Source organism: Camelus dromedarius, chromosome 16 (genome assembly GCF_036321535.1).
Source record: "Camelus dromedarius isolate mCamDro1 chromosome 16, mCamDro1.pat, whole genome shotgun sequence".
NCBI lineage: Eukaryota > Metazoa > Chordata > Mammalia > Artiodactyla > Camelidae > Camelus > Camelus dromedarius.
Genome location: NC_087451.1, coordinates 24,544,424 through 24,561,283, shown reverse-complemented (window position 1 = coordinate 24,561,283; position 16,860 = coordinate 24,544,424). Strand labels below are relative to the sequence as shown.

Genomic DNA, 16,860 nt, shown 5'->3' with positions numbered 1-16,860 from the left:
AGCAGGCAGAGCCTAGGGGACCACGGGGGGCCCAGGTGTTTCTGCAGTGACTGAGGGTACATCTGGGGCCAAATGCCTGGGTCTGCACTTCACTCCTTTCTTCCTACTCAGTGTGACCTTTACTTCCTTGACTTCTGCTCACCAGGTATTTACCTGAAAAATGGAGCTAACGGTACGCAGGGTTGTCATGTGAAATAATAAATGCATTCTGAACAGTGCCCCCTGTATTGGAGTGGTGAATCGCTATTTCTCGCTGTTATGCACCACCAGGCTGAGCTCCTCGCTCCCCCAAGGGTAGCCCGAGATCTCGGGGGCCCCTCCTTCAAGACCATCTTCCCCTCCAGAAGGAGGATGCTTAGGGAGGGCCCTCAGAACAGCAGTGGGGGGAGGGTGCAGGGGCCTCAGCCTGGTGGGAGCTGCTGTACACCCGTCTCTACTCCCTGCCATCTGCCACCCCTTGCTCTGGGGCCAGAACCCCCCATTTTCAGGTACCCCACGCAAGCCCTGAGGCTTCAACCCTGGAAGGAGAGGGAGGTGGAGGCTCGGCCTCAGAATCACGAAGAAAACGGGATATGGGAAGAGCTCAGTAAGAGTTCCAGCATGGGGGGAGCGGGGGAAGTGCAAAGGCCCTGAGGCTGGTAGAGCTCAGCGTATCTGTGAATCCAGAGGAAGGCCAGTGTGGGAGGAGAGACCAGAGTGGGCTGAGAGCCTGCACTTGGGCTTGTTCGGGTTTCACTCAGTGGGATGGGGAGCCACCCAGGGGGAGTGAGGCTTCTGAGCATGCATGTGTGTTGGGGAGACAAGAGGCCCTTGGGTCCCAGCAGAGCGCCAGTGTCCAGCTTCTCCATCCTAGAGAACTAACTCACAAGCCTCCTGGCATGCCAGGCCCCATGGCTGCTCCCGTCCTGCTGTGCCCCCACATTGGCCCCTCCCCCTGCCCAGCCGGGGCGCCCCACTTTGCTCACTTCCTCCTCCAGGGAAGGGCCCTGAGGAACCATCTCCTCTCCCACTTGGGGGGGGACGGTGGGGGGGCGGTATGGAGAAGGGAAGGAGGGCCAGAACGCTTTTCTCTCCATGAGGGGCTGTCCTTCCCTCCCATCTGCAGGACGCCCGCCCGCCAGCAAGGCCCTGCCAGGGTCATCAGGACACCAGCCACTCTGCCCCACGATTTGCAAGAAATTCCCCTCTGCTTCTTCCTACAGTGCCGTCCTGACCCACAGTTTCTGAGTCCCAGTGTCCCCTCTGCCCCCAATGTTCAGGGGCCACAAACCCCTGAGGCCCCCACTGCTGCGTGGGCAGAGACACGGCCAGGGTCTGTGTCCCCCTGGGAGATATCAGGATTGCTGGGGAGAGGGGTGGCGGGAGAACCCAGGGTCAGCGCGCCAGGAAATCAAACTCCTCTCCTCTCCCTCCCGCCATACTCCCAGCCCCCACCCCGCAGACCAGCCTGCTGCCAGTGTCTCTCAGGGCTCATGCCCCCAGGGACATCGCCCCTCCCCCCGCCACCGCTTTCCCCCAACCCCAATTCTTCACCTCACCTCCTCCAGGCAGCACCCCGCCCCCCCCCCAACGCCCCACCCCACACAGTGCTGTCCTTGTGCAAGGAGGCTGGGTGGGAAAGAGAGACAGACCCGCCTGGGTGACTGCAACTCACCAGGCCTGTGGCTTCCTCTTCCCCAGCCCGCGTTGCGGCCTCCACTGCGAGTGGGGGCTCAGGTGGTAGGTCAGCTGCCGGCACAGCTTCTCCATGGCGCCCAGCGCGTCGCCTTCCTGCAGAGGCAACCACAGGCGGTGGGTCCCTGAGTCAGGGAGCAGGCCGGGAGCCCAAGCCCCTACCTCCAGCCTCCTGTCTCCGCAGGAGGAGAGGAGCGGGGTGGGGGGGGCACTCTGTGCTGGCCTCAGGTGGCCACCCTGAGCAGGGAGCAGGGTTGCACAACTGATCTGCACAATGGTTTTAGTTTCTGTGAATCAGCTGCTGTCACTGAAAAAACCTGAGATTTCTATAAAAGTCTGGATTCCACGTGGTCTGATCACTGACCCCTTAGCCAGGGTTCACCAGGGTCCCTGCCACTGCTCAACGCCAAGGCTGTCCAGCTCACCCTCTCGCTTCACAAGTCCCCACTGGGCTCCCCTGAGTGCGGGGCACTCGCTCTAGAAGCTGGGGATTCAACCATGAGCAAATGTCCTCGCTTCCGTATTTCCCACAGTAAGGAGGAAAGTGAAATACTTTGCACGACTCTTCTTCCCTCGCCAGCACTGGGGAAGCAAAAGAGTGGCAGCCCGAGTCCTTCCCAGCCCGCTTCACTCCTCAGCGCTTGAGCGTGAGACCCCGGGTGTTACTGCCTGAACTGTGTTCCCCAAATTCTTAAGTTGAAGTCCTAATCCCCAGTATCTCAGAATGTGGCTATACTTGGGAGACAGGGCCTCTAAAGAGCAATTAAGGTAAGATGAGATCATCGGGGTGGGCCCTGCGCCAATATGACTGTGTTCTTGTGAGAAGGCAGCAGGATGCAGACACTCAAGGTGGGAAGACCGCATGAAGATGCAGTGAGACGACGGCCGTCGGCCTCCTACAAGCCAAGGAGAGAGGCCTCAGAAGAAACCAAGCCGCCTTGATCTCAGACTTCCAGCCTCCAGAACTGCGACGAAACCAATTTCTGTTGCTTAAGTGGCACTCTGACACGGCAGCCCCGGCGAACTAGCACGCCAGGTTAAAGGACGCCACAGGGAGAACTTGGAAGCCAATCCAACAGTCACCAAGCCCCAGGACTGAGCAGCCAAGAGTGTGTTCTCCAACCCGATGTTCCAGTGCCAAGGGCCAGGGAGTGCCAGGCTCAGATGCAAACCCACTTGCAGACAGCAACGTGACGTGGTCATATCAACCATTAACCCATGTCCCGTGCCTGGCAGGGCGCCTGGCACAGAGCAGGTACTCAGTCGAGGCCACCTTGATCACAACCATTGTCATCATCACGCTGCTGGTGGAGAAGCAGCTTACAGTCATCCCCCCTCATCTGCTGTTTCACTTTCCAAGGTTTGAGTAACCTGTGGTCAACTTTGGTCCAAAAATATTAAATGGAAAAGTCCAGAAATAAATAACTCATAAGTTTTAAATTGTGCACGGTTCTGAGTAACCAGATGGAATCTGTGCTGTCCCACCCTGTCCTGCCCGGATGTAAATCATCCCTTTGTCCAGCGTATCTGTACTGTATACACCACCTGCCCATCGGTGTAGGTTAGGTTTGGTACTACTTGCAGTTTTGGGCATCCACTGGAGATCTTGGAATGCATCCCCCGCGGATAAGGTGGGGACAACTGTACTGAGGAGTTAAAAGCATGGACTTGGAGCCAAATTCTGCGGATTCAGATTCTTGCTTTGTCATCTCCTGTGTGACCTTGGGCAACTCACTTGACCTCTCTGTGCCTCCAAGCCTCATCCATGAAGGGATCACAGTATCGACCTCACAGAGGATTTTGTGAGGATTAAATGAGTCACTATCTGTAAAGTGCTCTGCATACAGCTCAGAACACAGCAGGCTCTTGGGGAAAGTGCCTAAGTGAACACGGTGCTGCACCGGAAGGCAGCGAGAGCACACAGACCTCCGGCAGAGGAAAGGAGGAAGACTGCTTCTGCCCAGGCTCAGATCTGAGCCCGCCTTTTAAGAGCGGATGGGTTACTGGATTTTGGATGAGGCGCCCCTGAATGGGAGTAAAGAATGTGAGCAAGGGCCAGGGGTGTGGGGTTGTTACGGGGATGGGGGCAGGTGACGATCTGGGGCCTGACTGCTTCTCGCCACCTCCCTGGTCCCAGCCACTGCCGTGTGACCTGGGTAGCTGCACACAGGCATTACACTAGGGCTTTACAGCATTCCCACCACAACTTCAAGCAGTAAATGTTTTCTTACTCCCATTTTACAGAGGAGGAAACTGAGGCTCAGAGAGCCAGGGGATAGGGCTGGTGGAAAGGAGGCTCTAAGGGAGGGAGACAGGAGAGAAAGGAGGCAGGAAGTGGGGGGCTGAGTGTCCAAAAAGGTGAAGCATCTGAGCAGAGACCCAGGAGGCAAAGGAAGGCTGAGACAGAATGGAATTGGCTAAACCTCTCTGGTCTGCCTGAACCTCGACCTCTATTTCCTAAGCCAACCTGCCTGAGAAACTACTGCTACCTGTCACTCCAGGCAACTGCATCTGCACCCCCAGAGTTGACGTCCTCCATTTCTAGACTTGGTTCCTTGCTGAGTCTGATCGTGCGGTGTGTGTGAAATGGGATGCAGATAGGGCCACAGGGGAGCGACAGGTCACGTTTGCATCTTGGGGCCATCTCTCTGGCTGGGAGGCAGAAAAAGGGGTGGACTGGAGACGGTGGACACAGGCCCTTGGAAAGGCTGACTGTAACAGAGGCCACTACACTGGACTAATGGTTACAGCACGGAGTGGGTGTGGGCAGGGAGGGATGAAGAGGGCTCCAGGCTTTGTGCTCAGGACCTGGGAGAAGGCAGGGGCTCCGGAGAGGAAGCAGGTGAAAAGGCCGGGTCAGGGAGTGACCAGCTTATGTGGGGCCATGTGGAGTTTGAAGGGCCGATGGGACGTCCAGCTGGAAGATGCGATTAGATTTACGGAGCTGGGGCTCGAGGCAGGTCTGAGCTGGACACATTCATCTGATTAAACCCCCTGGTTAGGGAATGAGCAGAGAGGGGAGATGGGGGAACAGCAGAATATCAAAGGGGTAGGGGAGGACACACAGACATGAAGGGATGGAGAAGCTGGGTCAGAGAAGAGAAGTAAGCAGAGCCATGGGCACCAAGGAAAAGGGGGTCCAGTGCGATTAGACACCCCGTCGAGGCCCCTGGGACTCCAGTGAGTGGTTGCTGGCCGGCACAGGCTCAGGGAGCGGCGGTCTCAGTGCTGGCCGGGGTGAAGGCCAACTCTGGAGGCCAAGGGGAAAGGGGAGGAGGTGGCACACCTAGAGCTGCGCGTCTCCACGTGGTACCCCTGGCATTCAGGAATCACCCAGAGCTTTAGAGACTCCTGCTGCCTGCACTGCCCCAGCGATGGGTGGGCAGCTCCAGCGAGGGGAGTTTTTAAAGCTCCGCAGGTGATTCCGCTGTGCCGCCAGGTGGACACACTTTACAGACAAGGAGGACCAGCAGGTGGGATGTGGTGGTCGGCGAGCATCACTCCTGGGACCACCCCGAACGTGACCAGTTTCACACAGCACCTGCTCCAAAGCTGAGGCGTGAGCTCCTCAGCTTCGGCTCCTCCTCCAACCACTTCCCAGGGTTTCCAAAATCTGGGGCCAGGAATCTCCCTTCCACCCTCCAGGTCTAGAAGAAAGAACCGGCAAGAGGCGGCAAAGCAGCCGCCGCAGTGCCCAGGCATTGCCACCAGAGGGCAGCCGCGCGCAGGGCGAGGCCCGGGATCGACCCGCTGCCCCGAAGCCGAACCCGTTTCCTCATTTACGGAACAGGGAGGGAAAACGTGCTCATCGCACTGGGCGGACCTGAGACCATACGTGAGCTCAGGTCCTCGGGAGTGAGAGCCCCTCCACCTGTCTGGACCAAATAAACATTATGTGCCACCCGCCCAGCACTGCTCTGTGCTCCCCCTTCAGAGCTCGGCGTGGAACAGGCGCTCCGACCAGCGGCTCTACGAGTGCCAGTGCGGCGCCAGGATCCGAACCCGCAGGCGCTCCGAGGCTGGCACTCTGCTCTGCCCTCCCCTCCAGTGATGAATCTTTCGAGAAGGTAGGTTCAAGGTGTTTCTATCACTTGCAACCAGAAAACCCTCAAGCAGGCCCAGCTGTTGTCCCAGCTCCATCACTTTTGGAAGCGGCAGCCGAACCTCCTCTGGCAGAGGCAGGAGAGCAAGACTGGGCAGGACTGGCCCAGCAGTGCAGGAGGAGGAAGGGAAGGGAGGGAGGAGGCGAAAAGGGGGGAGGATGCTGGCCCCGCTCCTCTAGGAACTTTGTTCTGAAATCCCTGGAGCCCAGCAGCCCTCTGTGGGACCAGACCCCTCTCCCAAGCCTCAGCTGACTGGTCCATAAGTAGGCACTGGAATGCCGACTTGAGATGGAGACATCCCGACTCCTGGGGGCTGAACCCTGAATTTCCTGCCGTGCGGCGTGGGAAGCAGGGATGGGGAGTGAGGCTGGGTGGAGGGGGGGGGGGGCGTCTGCGCTGTCTCATCTGTGGTTCTCGTGCCTCTTTCAGGCTCTGGGCCCCACAAGACCCCTCCCTATGGGGAGGATAAATCCTCTTCCTGGCTCGAGTCAGCCCTCGTGGGCTTCTGTTACTGCAACAGAGGCTTCACCGGCCCCCTTCCCGCCCCCAGAGGCTCCAAGATGGGTTGTAGAATCTGCTCCCTGCAGCTCTTCCCCCACCGTGGAATAGGAAGGCGGGGTGGCACGAGTGGGGTGACTTAGCGCCTGCCCAGGGCTGCTGATCTGAGGGGGCCCTGGAGAAGAGCCTGCTTGAGGGGTCCACTGACCAGTCAAGAGAGATGCTCAAGGCCGACCTGCAGGCCCCGCCAGGCGGGGTCAGTGTCCTTCGTCTCTCAGACGGTGATGCCTGCCCCGTCCCCTGCCGTCTTCACTCCCCAGACACCTGTGTTTGCTGCCCCAGGACTCTGACAAGCACAGCCCTCAACCACTCTGCACCCAACGCTTCTCTCGTTCATTCATTCATTCATTCATTCATTCATCAAATATGGCCCAATGTGCGCTGGGCCAGGGCCCAGATACTGAGCCGAGTGCTGGGTTTTCTGTTAACTCCTCCCCCAGCTCATTCTCTGGCCTCCTCTGTGCTGGGAAGGCTGAGCTCTTGCAGACACGTCGTCTGGCCCTCTTGCTTCCAGCTGGACTCAGCAGATGGGAGCAAGTGGAGGGAGCCCGAAGGGCAGGAGAGAAAGGCCCCGGGTTGGCCCTTCTCATTCCCATCCTGCTTTAACCGGCCTGCAAGACGCCCCTCCAGATGGACGCTAGCCTCCTCGGAGAGCGCTGGTGTGCCCCTTCCACGCTGCATCAGGGCTGATCGGGCCCATCAACACACTCTGGCAGCAGTGACGGTACGTGATGTCTGAGGCTGACACACAGAAGACACTGTGGCTTCTCCCCTACTCTCTGGGACCCCACCCGCCCTGGGAGAAGCCAGCTGCCCTGATGTGAGGAAGCTCAAGCAGTCCTGGGGACCAGCCCAAGTGGCAAGGAGCTGAGGCCTCCTGCCAGCAGCCCTGGGATGCGCTGTCCTGCCAATCCCCGTCGAGCCTTCAGATCCGCACAGCCTTGGCCAGTGTCCCGAGCCCCTGACTAGAGCTGCCTAGCTGCACTGCCCCTGAATTCCTGACCTACACAGATGGCCCAGCGAAGAGTGTCTCTTGTGTGAAGCCGCCGTGGCCTGGGGGGGTCTGTCGTGCAGTAACAGCAAAGAACACAGGCCTGGAAGAGGCGTTCTCCCGGCCCCAGAAACACGGCTTCCCCTGGCAGACGTCCTCAGCACACCTCCAGGCACACCCTCACTCTAGCATCTGCTGGTGGGGAGCCTGACCAGAGAGATGATGGAAGAGAGGTGCGGGGTGGGGCTGTGGCACAGGGGCAGAAGGAGCCCCTAAAGTTTCCTGCTAGAGGATCTGTGCTGACAGTGGGGTAGGTGTCTTTGGAGTTCGAAGCCAGCCTGTGGATGCGGACTTGGATCTATCAGTACACAGACGTGGGTGGGATGGGGTTGCCTGTTCCCCCCAACCCAGGCAGGCACAGACCCACTCCTTCCCAGGGTCTCGGCCCATAATGAGCTGGGGTACAGGAGAGGGTTTTGGGTAGGCTGAGAAAACAGACGGGACTCATTCAAGGCGGTCACCTTAGCCGAGGGAAGGGTGATTTGTCTTGTGGATGCTTCACCAGGAGATAGGACCAGATTGCCCCATCTCGTAGCTAAGGGAGCCGCCCTCGCCCCGCGCATAGCTGATGGTCTTGACACCTCTGCCTACAATCTCTAGGCTCATACTTGGGCTGACCTGAAATTCTCAAATGAAAGAGGTCAGAGCAGCAAGTCCTGGCCAGCCCTGAGCCAGCTCACACAGCGAAGGTGGGTGCAGAAGTTGTCCCCATCTCCAGCCTGGGGACCCTGTAGCCAGGACCTCCCACCTCGGCCTCAACCACAGCTGGCAGAGTCCTCCCAAATGGCCTCTCCTGCCACGTAGTCTTGGTGGGGCACCGGCCAGGCCCCTGACCCCACTGAGGCTACCTCTGGAGATCTGGGTTGGCAGGCAGCCCACTGATTTCCAAGACTCTGGGTCCACAGGGACCGCTGTCTTCCTTGCCTCTGTGACTGACCCACAACTGACCTGCTAGGTCTGAGCACCCCGGTTGGCACGTGGTCAGGGCTAACAGACCAGTTACACGTGGGCTTCTGTGCACGGGGCATTCGGCTGGGCCAGGCACATGCTCGTGCTTCTTATAAATCACCTCCCTGAACTCCCATAAGGGCTGATAGGAGAGAATATGGCTCTGTCCCACTAGAGCTGGGAGAACCAAGTTCAGCTAATTAAGTGCCCTGGGAAAGCTACACCTACACGATGGGCTGAACCCTCATTCATAAGTTGAACCCCATCCCAGTGGGGTGGTGTCTGGTGGGGCCTTGGGGAGGTGATTAGGGTTAGATGAGGTCACGAGGGTTATAAAAAGAGGCCAGAGAGCTGGCAAGCTTTCCTGCTGCCACGTGAGGCCACAAGGAGCAGGCGGCCGTCGGCAGACCAGGAAGGGAGCCCGCACCAGAACCCGACCGTGCTGCACCCTCATCCCGGGCCTCCAGCCTCCGACACTGGGAGAGATGCGTGTCTGCTGTCTGTTACCACTCAGTGCGTGGAACATGATACTGCAGCCTGAGCAAAACCACCTGCGAATGGCCCCCCCTGGTCCCCCGGGGGAGGGCACGCATTGCCGTGTAGGACCCCTCGGCCCACCCCTGCTTCTTAGCCACAGCCTGTCTCCCGGGGTTGACATGCGCAGCTGGCCACCTGCAGACCCACCTGTGTGGAGGGAGGCAAGCACTGGAGCTGCTCCCACACAGGCCCCTCCTCCCCGGCCCTGCCCCCACCCCGCAAGCTCTGCGGCACTAGGGCCCAAACCACGCGGGTTCTCACCTGCGGTGTAACCTTTCTCAGATCACTTCATCACCTAATCTTCGTCTTCCTCAACTCTAAAATGGGCGTAAAACAGTCCTCTCCTCTTAGCTGCTCTGAGTGCCCTGTGATCCGTCACTCCTCTTATCCTTGGGCGACTAAACCCACGCCCTAGAAGGGGCAGGGGCCTGGCACCTGCAAGGCCCCCGCGTCCCGGTCCCAGCTCCCCAGGCGAGCCAGGTATAACCTGAATGAGAAGCGGGCAGTTCCAGCTCCAGCCGGTCCCCCGTGGCTCCTGCACCAGCAACTCTTCCCCAGGCCTCGGGGCTCCCAATCCTCAGACCCTCATTATTGTGGCGCGTTTGAGCCCAGCACCCCTGCCACCTTCCGCATCCCTCCACAACCCCGCCAGCGCCTGCCCTCAGCCCTCCACAGCCAGCTCCCCACCTCGGAGCCATGGTGCCCTGAAGCCGGAGCAAAGGCCCTAGGCAAGGCACCAGATGGAGGCTCCACCCCAAAGCAAGGTTCAAGTTTGCGCCCAGGCCAGGCAGAGGGTGGACTTGGCAACCACTTCCCTCTCTGCTCCCGGGTCCTGTTCTGAAGCTGAGGCCTCCCTCAGGCGCTCCCCCGTCCTGCTTTGGCTTCCTGCCCCTTCCTTCCTGCTAGAAGGAAGCGCATCTTTTGGAAGCTGCTGGTAATTGGGGGGTGGGAGAGAATAAATGAAAACAGAGAGAAAAGCTCAAGTGTGGAGTTGCCCTGCCCTGGCCCTCCCCTCCCTGCCTGGGTCCCAGTGTGGACCCAGGAGGCAGCAGGAAGAGGGTCAGATCCCCTGCCCAGAGGGGCTGGGCAGCACCACGGAGCCAGGCGGGAAGTGGACATGAGTGAAGCGGTTCGGTGTAAAATGACACTCAGCCTCAGACAGGACAGCTGGGAGTGGTGGGGACTGAGGCCAACTGAGAGCAGCACACAGGGCCATGGCTACACCACACGGCACTTTGTGCAAATAAGAAAAAGCCCACCTGTAGGTGGACATAGCCTTGCACTCGTGCCCATGCTGGTAGGCAGAGAGAGGGCTGGATCTGAACTGTCACCTGTCTCCCCCACCCCAGCACCTCCGTGTACATGTCTTTGTGCAGGGTACAACCTGCACAACTGTCTGTGGCAGCCCTGGCCCCACTTATAGGGGTGGCTATTCAGCCTCAGCCCTGTAGAAATGAGGGCTTCCTGTTCCTGGAACGTCCCATTTTTCAAGGGCAGCCAACATGGGGATTGTGTGAAATACTCTGATTTTTAAATGTGGGCAATGAATCTGGATTTACAGCCCTTGGGCTGAACAAGACCAGTGCTGATGGCACCCGGGTGCAGCCCTCACCGTGGAGGCTGGGCCTCGGGGCTGGGTGGGTGCCTCAGGTGCCTGCACGAGGGGCCTAGGCAGCACTGACCAGCCCCTCTTGGGCACTGGGCTGTTCTGCCCAGGAAGCTGCCCACCTCACACCCTGGACCTGGCTGGCTCAGACCACAGCTGCCCTACCGGCTTGGGGCAGTGGATGTAGCGGGCCAGGCTGATGACAAGGTCGTGTGTGATGGGGTCCACCAGGTTCCTGAAGCTGGCGTAGCGGTACAGGACGTCATCCAGCGAGGTCGACTCCATGCCTAGGTCCTGCAAGAGTGAAGGATGCCCAGAGGTCAGGGAGGCCCCACTCTACCCTGGAGTCCCGCCCAGCACGCCCAGAGCAGCCCCTGGGACCAGCAGAGCCCTGGCGAGGGAGAAGACCCCTCCAGAGAGGTTCCCATCCTGCACAGAAGCATCTACAGAAGTGCCCTGGGGCCAGCAAGCCCCGCAGACACGGCCGCCCAGCCTGTGGGCCTCTCCACCTCCCCTGGGGACGAAGCCAAGCGTGGCTGGCCACGGCGGCTGCTGGGGCTGCTTCTCCATTGGAACGGCATGACAATAAAATTCCCCGGCTTTGTGGCAGGGTCACCTATTGCTACTTGTTTTCTTCTTGCTTCAGAGGGCATTTTTACTGCTCCTTCCGTAAAGGGCCCAACCTCAGTGGTCCTTTGCCTTGGAGGGGGTCTCTGAGCCGCGAAGTTGAAAGAAGAAGTCGTCAGGCACCCAGAAGAAAACCCCACCAGGGCTCTCTAAGAAAGGGTGTCAAGTGGGGCCATCCTAAGGGGAGGGCAGGGAGCATGGGGGCAGGGTGCGGCGCACGGTGGGCCTTGGAGAAAACCACTGGAGCAGCGGTGCCCCAAGCCTGGGGAGGCGCAAGGGCTGGCGGGCACCGGCTGGGAGCCTCTGCAGAGACCCCTGCCCACCAGCAAGGGGCCCCCCGGGCGTGGCCAAGAGCAGTGACAAGACTGGGACCTAATCCCAAGGGCCCTGCTCCAAATGTTCTGGACTGTATAAGACTCCAAGATTCCCGTCTGACCCCAAGAAAGAGGCAGGCCCCCCAAACAGCACTGAACTTGAATTTCCCACCAGCCAAGCTGGAGGGAGCTTGGAACAGAGTTAACTGCTTTAGAGAAGTAAAGAATGATGGTTTTCAACGGCAGAGTGTTGGACTAAACGTTACACCTGTGTATGAGGAAGAGCTTGGGTCTGCCTTCCGACTCTCCTCAAACCCCTGCCCCAGCTTCCGTCGTCCTTCCTGGGAGCTGTGGCTCCTGCTCTTAGCTTGGGGCCTTGCACAGAGTGAGCAACAAGGACATGCTCTCCTGGGGACCCTAGGTCCCCGGGGCCCCAAGCCGATGTGGAGCTGCCCCATCACAGCCCAGAGGAGGCAGGCTCCCAGGCTGGGCCCAGCGACCCAGCGGGGACAGGAAATGTGTGGTGACAGGGGAGTCCCAGCTGGGGTTTGCTCCCTGTCATTAAGGTTGATTATCCTGAACTTTTCTAAACTCCTCCCCCATGTGATTCTTAGAAATCCCTGAATGCTAGAAGGCTGGGTACCACTACTCCCCATTTACAGATGAAGAAACTAAGGCCCAGAGCCACTGACTTTAACGTCAGAATTCCAGGAATGGAACGTACGACCGATGGCTGTAGTTAGCACGGCCGTGTGGTATCTTTGCGAGTTAAGAGTGGCTCCTAAAGGCTCTCATCACAGGGCGGAAAGCAGTTTTGTCTTCTGATTACCTGAGGTGATGGGTGTGCACTGGACTCACTGCACTGGGTCAGGCCGTCATGTGCCTGCCTCACCCTAAGTGCTCTATGTCAGCTATGTCTCAATAGCACTGAAAGAAAAAGTCACATGAAATAAAGATGTTACAGAGGGATTTCAGGAACGGTGGGGGTGGGCTTCGGCCTCAGCCTGGGGCCTGCCTTTGGAGGCTCGGCCTTCTCTGCGGGTGGGTGCTGCCCTGCGGTTTGGCGGCTGATGTTGCTAAGAGCGAAGAAAGAGAGGGCTTTGCTGGTGTCTCTGGAGGGGCCGCCCTCACCCCCGGCGGGAGCCTGGGGAGACTGGCGAGCCCGCGCCCCAGCCGGGTCCCACCGGCGAAGGTTCCTAGCGCTCTGCCCCCACGTCCCAGCTCCCCGCAGGAAGGAACGGGTCTCCAGCTCCATCGAGGGCACCAGGGGGCCATCTTGGGTCTGTGTCTGTTTGGCAGGAATGAGCCCCAGAGACAGGGGCCGTGCCCCGCCAGCCTCTCTGGCTGCAGAAATACTACGCGGCCAGCCCCCCAGGTGTGGGTGAGGGCAGCCTCTGAGTGCCAGCTGCCGGGTTCTAGGGCCGAGGGCATCTGCTGGGCCAAGGGCAAGGCAGCGCCGGGGAGCGCTACCTGGGCCACCACGCCTCAGTCCTCGCCTGTAAAATGGGCACGGTGACCTGCATCACAGGTGGGCCAGAGAAATACCTAGTGGCACAGGCAGCGCCTGGCAGGGGTGAGAATCCCAGCCCAGCCCCATAACCCCCCGCTTCCGGTCCCCCCCCCCACAGGCTGAGGGTCTTAGCCTCTCGGTAAATCCCAGACCCTTTTGAGAACACAACAAAAGCCATGACCTCTCTCTCTAGAGAAATGCCAGTCGGGGCAGGACAGGGGGTCTGGCACACGGTCCAGGCCAGCCTCACGCTCAGCAGGGGGACACAAACGGTCACCCAGCAAAGTGCAGACACCAGGGCTGCCCTCCGTGTTGCAGGAGAGGCTGGGGATGCAGGAAGGGGGTTCAGACTGTAAATGTGGGCAGGAGACCTCTTCCCTCTGAGGGTCTGCTTCCCCATCCATGAGATGGGCAGATGAGCCACACCGGGAGGTACCACACCGGCTTCCTGGATCTTGGGGTGGACAGTGACAAGGAGAGAGGCCAGGAGAGTCAGCGAGGCCTCAGGCCCAGCTCTGCTGACAGCCCTTTAGTCAAAAAAAAAGAAAAAAAATGCAGTTCTGTTGCCAAGGAAAAGTTTGAAACCTCTGGACTGGATGGCTGCTTGGGTTTCTTGGGGAAGTTCCTGCCCGCCCCACCCCACCTTCCCACCCGTCCTTTCCAGGCCAGTGGAGGCCACCCCATCCTGGAAGGCCCAGGAAACCCTAGCTGCTGACCCAGGATGCTGGGGCAGGTGTGGGAAGATGTGAACTGTTCTTCCCCAGAGACGGCCCCTGACGTCCCTGGCCTCCACGTCCCCACCCCTGCCGTCACCCTGGGCACCAGCCTGCTGACAGTGGCTGCTCTTGTCTGGGGTCATGTAGCTCTTGCTGGGGAGGGGGTGGGGAGGGGTCTCCCCAGGAGGGCAGACATGGCCCTGATCCAGACTCTGGGGAACTGGGAGTCACAGCCACCACCCGCCTTGTGACTTCTAGCTGGGGTGGGGTGCCCCAAGGTCCCAGGGCTCCCTGTGAATTCCAGCTGGGGTGGGGCTCCCCAAGGTCCCAGGGCTCCGGATACAAGACACTGCAGCAGGAACACCCGCCCAGGACCGGAGCGAGGCTGCTATGCATTTTATTGCTTTCTTACTGTACCTGGACCCACCCAGGCCCACACAGTGCCTGTGCTGCTCTGGGACACCGGACACCCGAGGGCCTCAGGCCACTGCCGGCGTCCTTGGTGTCCTCTCCACTTCCTCCACCAAGCCAGTGACTGGGGACAAAGTGTCATGACTGCACTGACGCTGCCCAGCAGGGGCCTCAACACTCCCCAGGCCCTGGCTACATGGGGGATGGGGGGGAATAGGAACCACATGCACCTCCTCCAGCTGCTCTGGCCTTGGAGGGGCCGGCCTGCCTTGCAAGTACCAGGCCCTCATTAAGGGTCTACAGGGTGCTCTCTAGGAGCTGTACGTGGACGGTTCTCCATCAGGAAGCCTGGGAGCATCAGCAGGTGCTCCTGAGTCACCACAGTGGCCAGCTTGGCATGGAGAGTGTCACTGGCCTGGGACCAACGTGGCCAACGGCCAGCACATGTCATCTCAAAGAAGTGGGGGCCCCCATGTTACTTGAGCTTGAAGAACCAGGTCTGGGGACTCACTCCAGGGGAAGAGAGATGTGGGCCTGAGGTGAGGGGTACAGCTTTCCAAAAAGCGAGCAGAGATTCACATAGGAGGGTTACAACTGTGGTTCTCAGAGTGTGAAGGTGGCCCTCCAACCCTTTCAGGGGCCCTGAGCTCCTCCTTCCAGCGACGGATCGGCCTGGCGCTATGTTTTCTTTGTCGACTTCACCCAAAACCACCTACTGCAGAAGCAGCAGGTATGAGAATCCAGCCACACTGAAAGATTCACAAAACTATGCGGCTATGCGCTCTTCTCACTATGTTTTTCTTTTGGAAAATATAGTTATTTGCATAAAAGTTTACTTCTGTCACAGGTAAGCTTATTAACTTTAAATGAATGAATAAATAAATCTTTAAAATACTTTTGTTTTAACAAGATTATACTGTACAGCACAGGGAAATATACAAGATCTTGTGGTGGCTCACAGCGAAAAAAATGTGACAATGAATGTGTGCTCATGCATAACTGAAAAATTGTGCTCTACACTGGAATTTGACACAACATTGTAAAATGACTATAACTCAGTAAAAAAAAGTTTAAAAAATAGAAAAAAAATTGTTTTAATTTCTTATTCAATAGATAAGATGTTCTTATACAATAGCATTTACTAGTTATGACCCACACAGAGAAAACCTTTTTGAAGTCCTCAATAATTTCAGAGTATACAGATTCCTCAAAAAATTAAAAACAGAACTACCGTATGATCCCGCAATCCCACTTCTGGGTGTATGTCCAAAGGAAACGAACGGTCCATGGAAGAGATACCTGCACTCCCATGTTCACGGCAGCATTACTCACAACAGTGAAGACACGGAAACACCTAAGTGTCTGTCATCTGACGAATGGATGGGGCAGGTCTGCTCTGTATATACAATGGAAAACTACTCAGCCATGAGAAGGAAGGAAATCCTGCCACCTGCAACCACATGGATGGACCTTGAGGACATTAGGCTAAGTGAGATAAGTCAGACAGAGCAAGACAAATACTGCATGACTTCACTTACATGTGGAATCTAAAAAATAACTGAATGTGAAGGACAGAGTGGACTGGGGCTCGGGGTGCGGATGGGAGACGGTGTTTAAGGATACATACTTGCAAGCAGAAGATAAATAAGTCCTGGAGACCAGTACACAGCATGGCGATTACAGACAACAAAACTATTATAAACACACTTGCGAAGAGATTAGATCTCAATTGTTACCAACACTAGAAGAAGTGATAATTATGTGACAAGTTCGCCCACTGACCATGGCTACAATGGCAACCCTATTGCAATATAAATGTATCAAATCAACACATACGCCTTAAACAATGCTGTATGTCAATTACATCTCAATTAAAAAAAAGAGTAAAAAGTTTAAAGAGGGAACTTGATACCAAAAAAAGTTTGAGAATGGCAGGGTTGGAAGAACGGGATGTTCTGGGGGAGGGCGCTAACCTGAGGGTGAGGGGACCCTGAGAAGGGTTTGCCCCTTCGTGTCCTGCTCGACACACAGCCGGGTCTCTGGTCTCTTGCCCTTTGTGCCAACCCTCAGTGAGGCTCCCTGTTGCTGCGTGTGTGGTTTTGGTGGGGGTGCCGGGGCAGGGCTCCGAGAGAGGGAAGCCCAGCCGGCGCCCACAGCTCCTGCCTGGTGTCTGGGGGCAGAAGCAAGATCAGTCCCAGAGGCCGGCCCTGGACCAGTGAGCTGGTGCTGTGGGGGCCTGGGGACCAGGGCCACACCCGAGCGGACAACCTAGGGCCTAGGCAGCAGCTGGGCTGGGGGGCCACCGAGGAACTGTGACCCCTGCCTGCCTGCCAGCTCCTCCCCTTCTTGGTCTTTGTGGGTATAATTAGAGATTTTAGAGCTAATTACTACTCTTACTGTTTTAGTTTGCGTGCTTTTTGCTTGTTTTTGTTTGTTTTAATGTGAAAGCTACTCTGCCGATGGTAAAATCTGGCCTTTTGCATTCAGGTTTGGACACAGATCTGCAGGTCGCAGGGACTGAGCCAGTGCTCGGGGCCACTGCTCTGTCCTCCCCTGCAGCTGCTCCTGGACCCGGATCATGACTGTGCTGCTGGAGCTCCACACCCAGAACAACTGGTTACTTTCTGAGGCCTAGCCTACCTGAAAAACCCGTTATGTTAACGTCGCACCTGAAAGCAACCTGGCCAGGGAGAGACTCCCCTCAAAACACCAGCAGCCCCCTGGAGTTCAGCATGGCAGACGACTCTGAGGCCACCTGAGTTTTTGTGTCCTTAGTTGCTTTTTCTGCCCAGATGTCCACAGGAT

The 16,860-nt window shown here is 57.9% G+C and overlaps 1 protein-coding gene across 3 annotated transcripts in view; it reads right to left on the bottom strand.

The window, feature by feature from the left end:
• The window catches only part of LRRC75A (leucine rich repeat containing 75A), a 45,258-nt gene that overhangs the window by 9,436 nt on the left and 18,962 nt on the right, over positions 1-16,860 (bottom strand). For 2 of the 3 annotated variants that reach the window (XM_064495285.1, XM_064495286.1), the window contains exons 2-3: positions 10,643-10,771; positions 1,655-1,770 (exon numbers count right to left, since the gene is read on the bottom strand). In XM_064495285.1, the coding sequence (XP_064351355.1) occupies positions 1,655-1,770; positions 10,643-10,771 (245 nt within the window). The remainder of the gene's footprint in view (positions 1-1,654; positions 1,771-10,642; positions 10,772-16,860) is intronic. The other variant, XM_064495287.1, reaches the window with a different exon arrangement.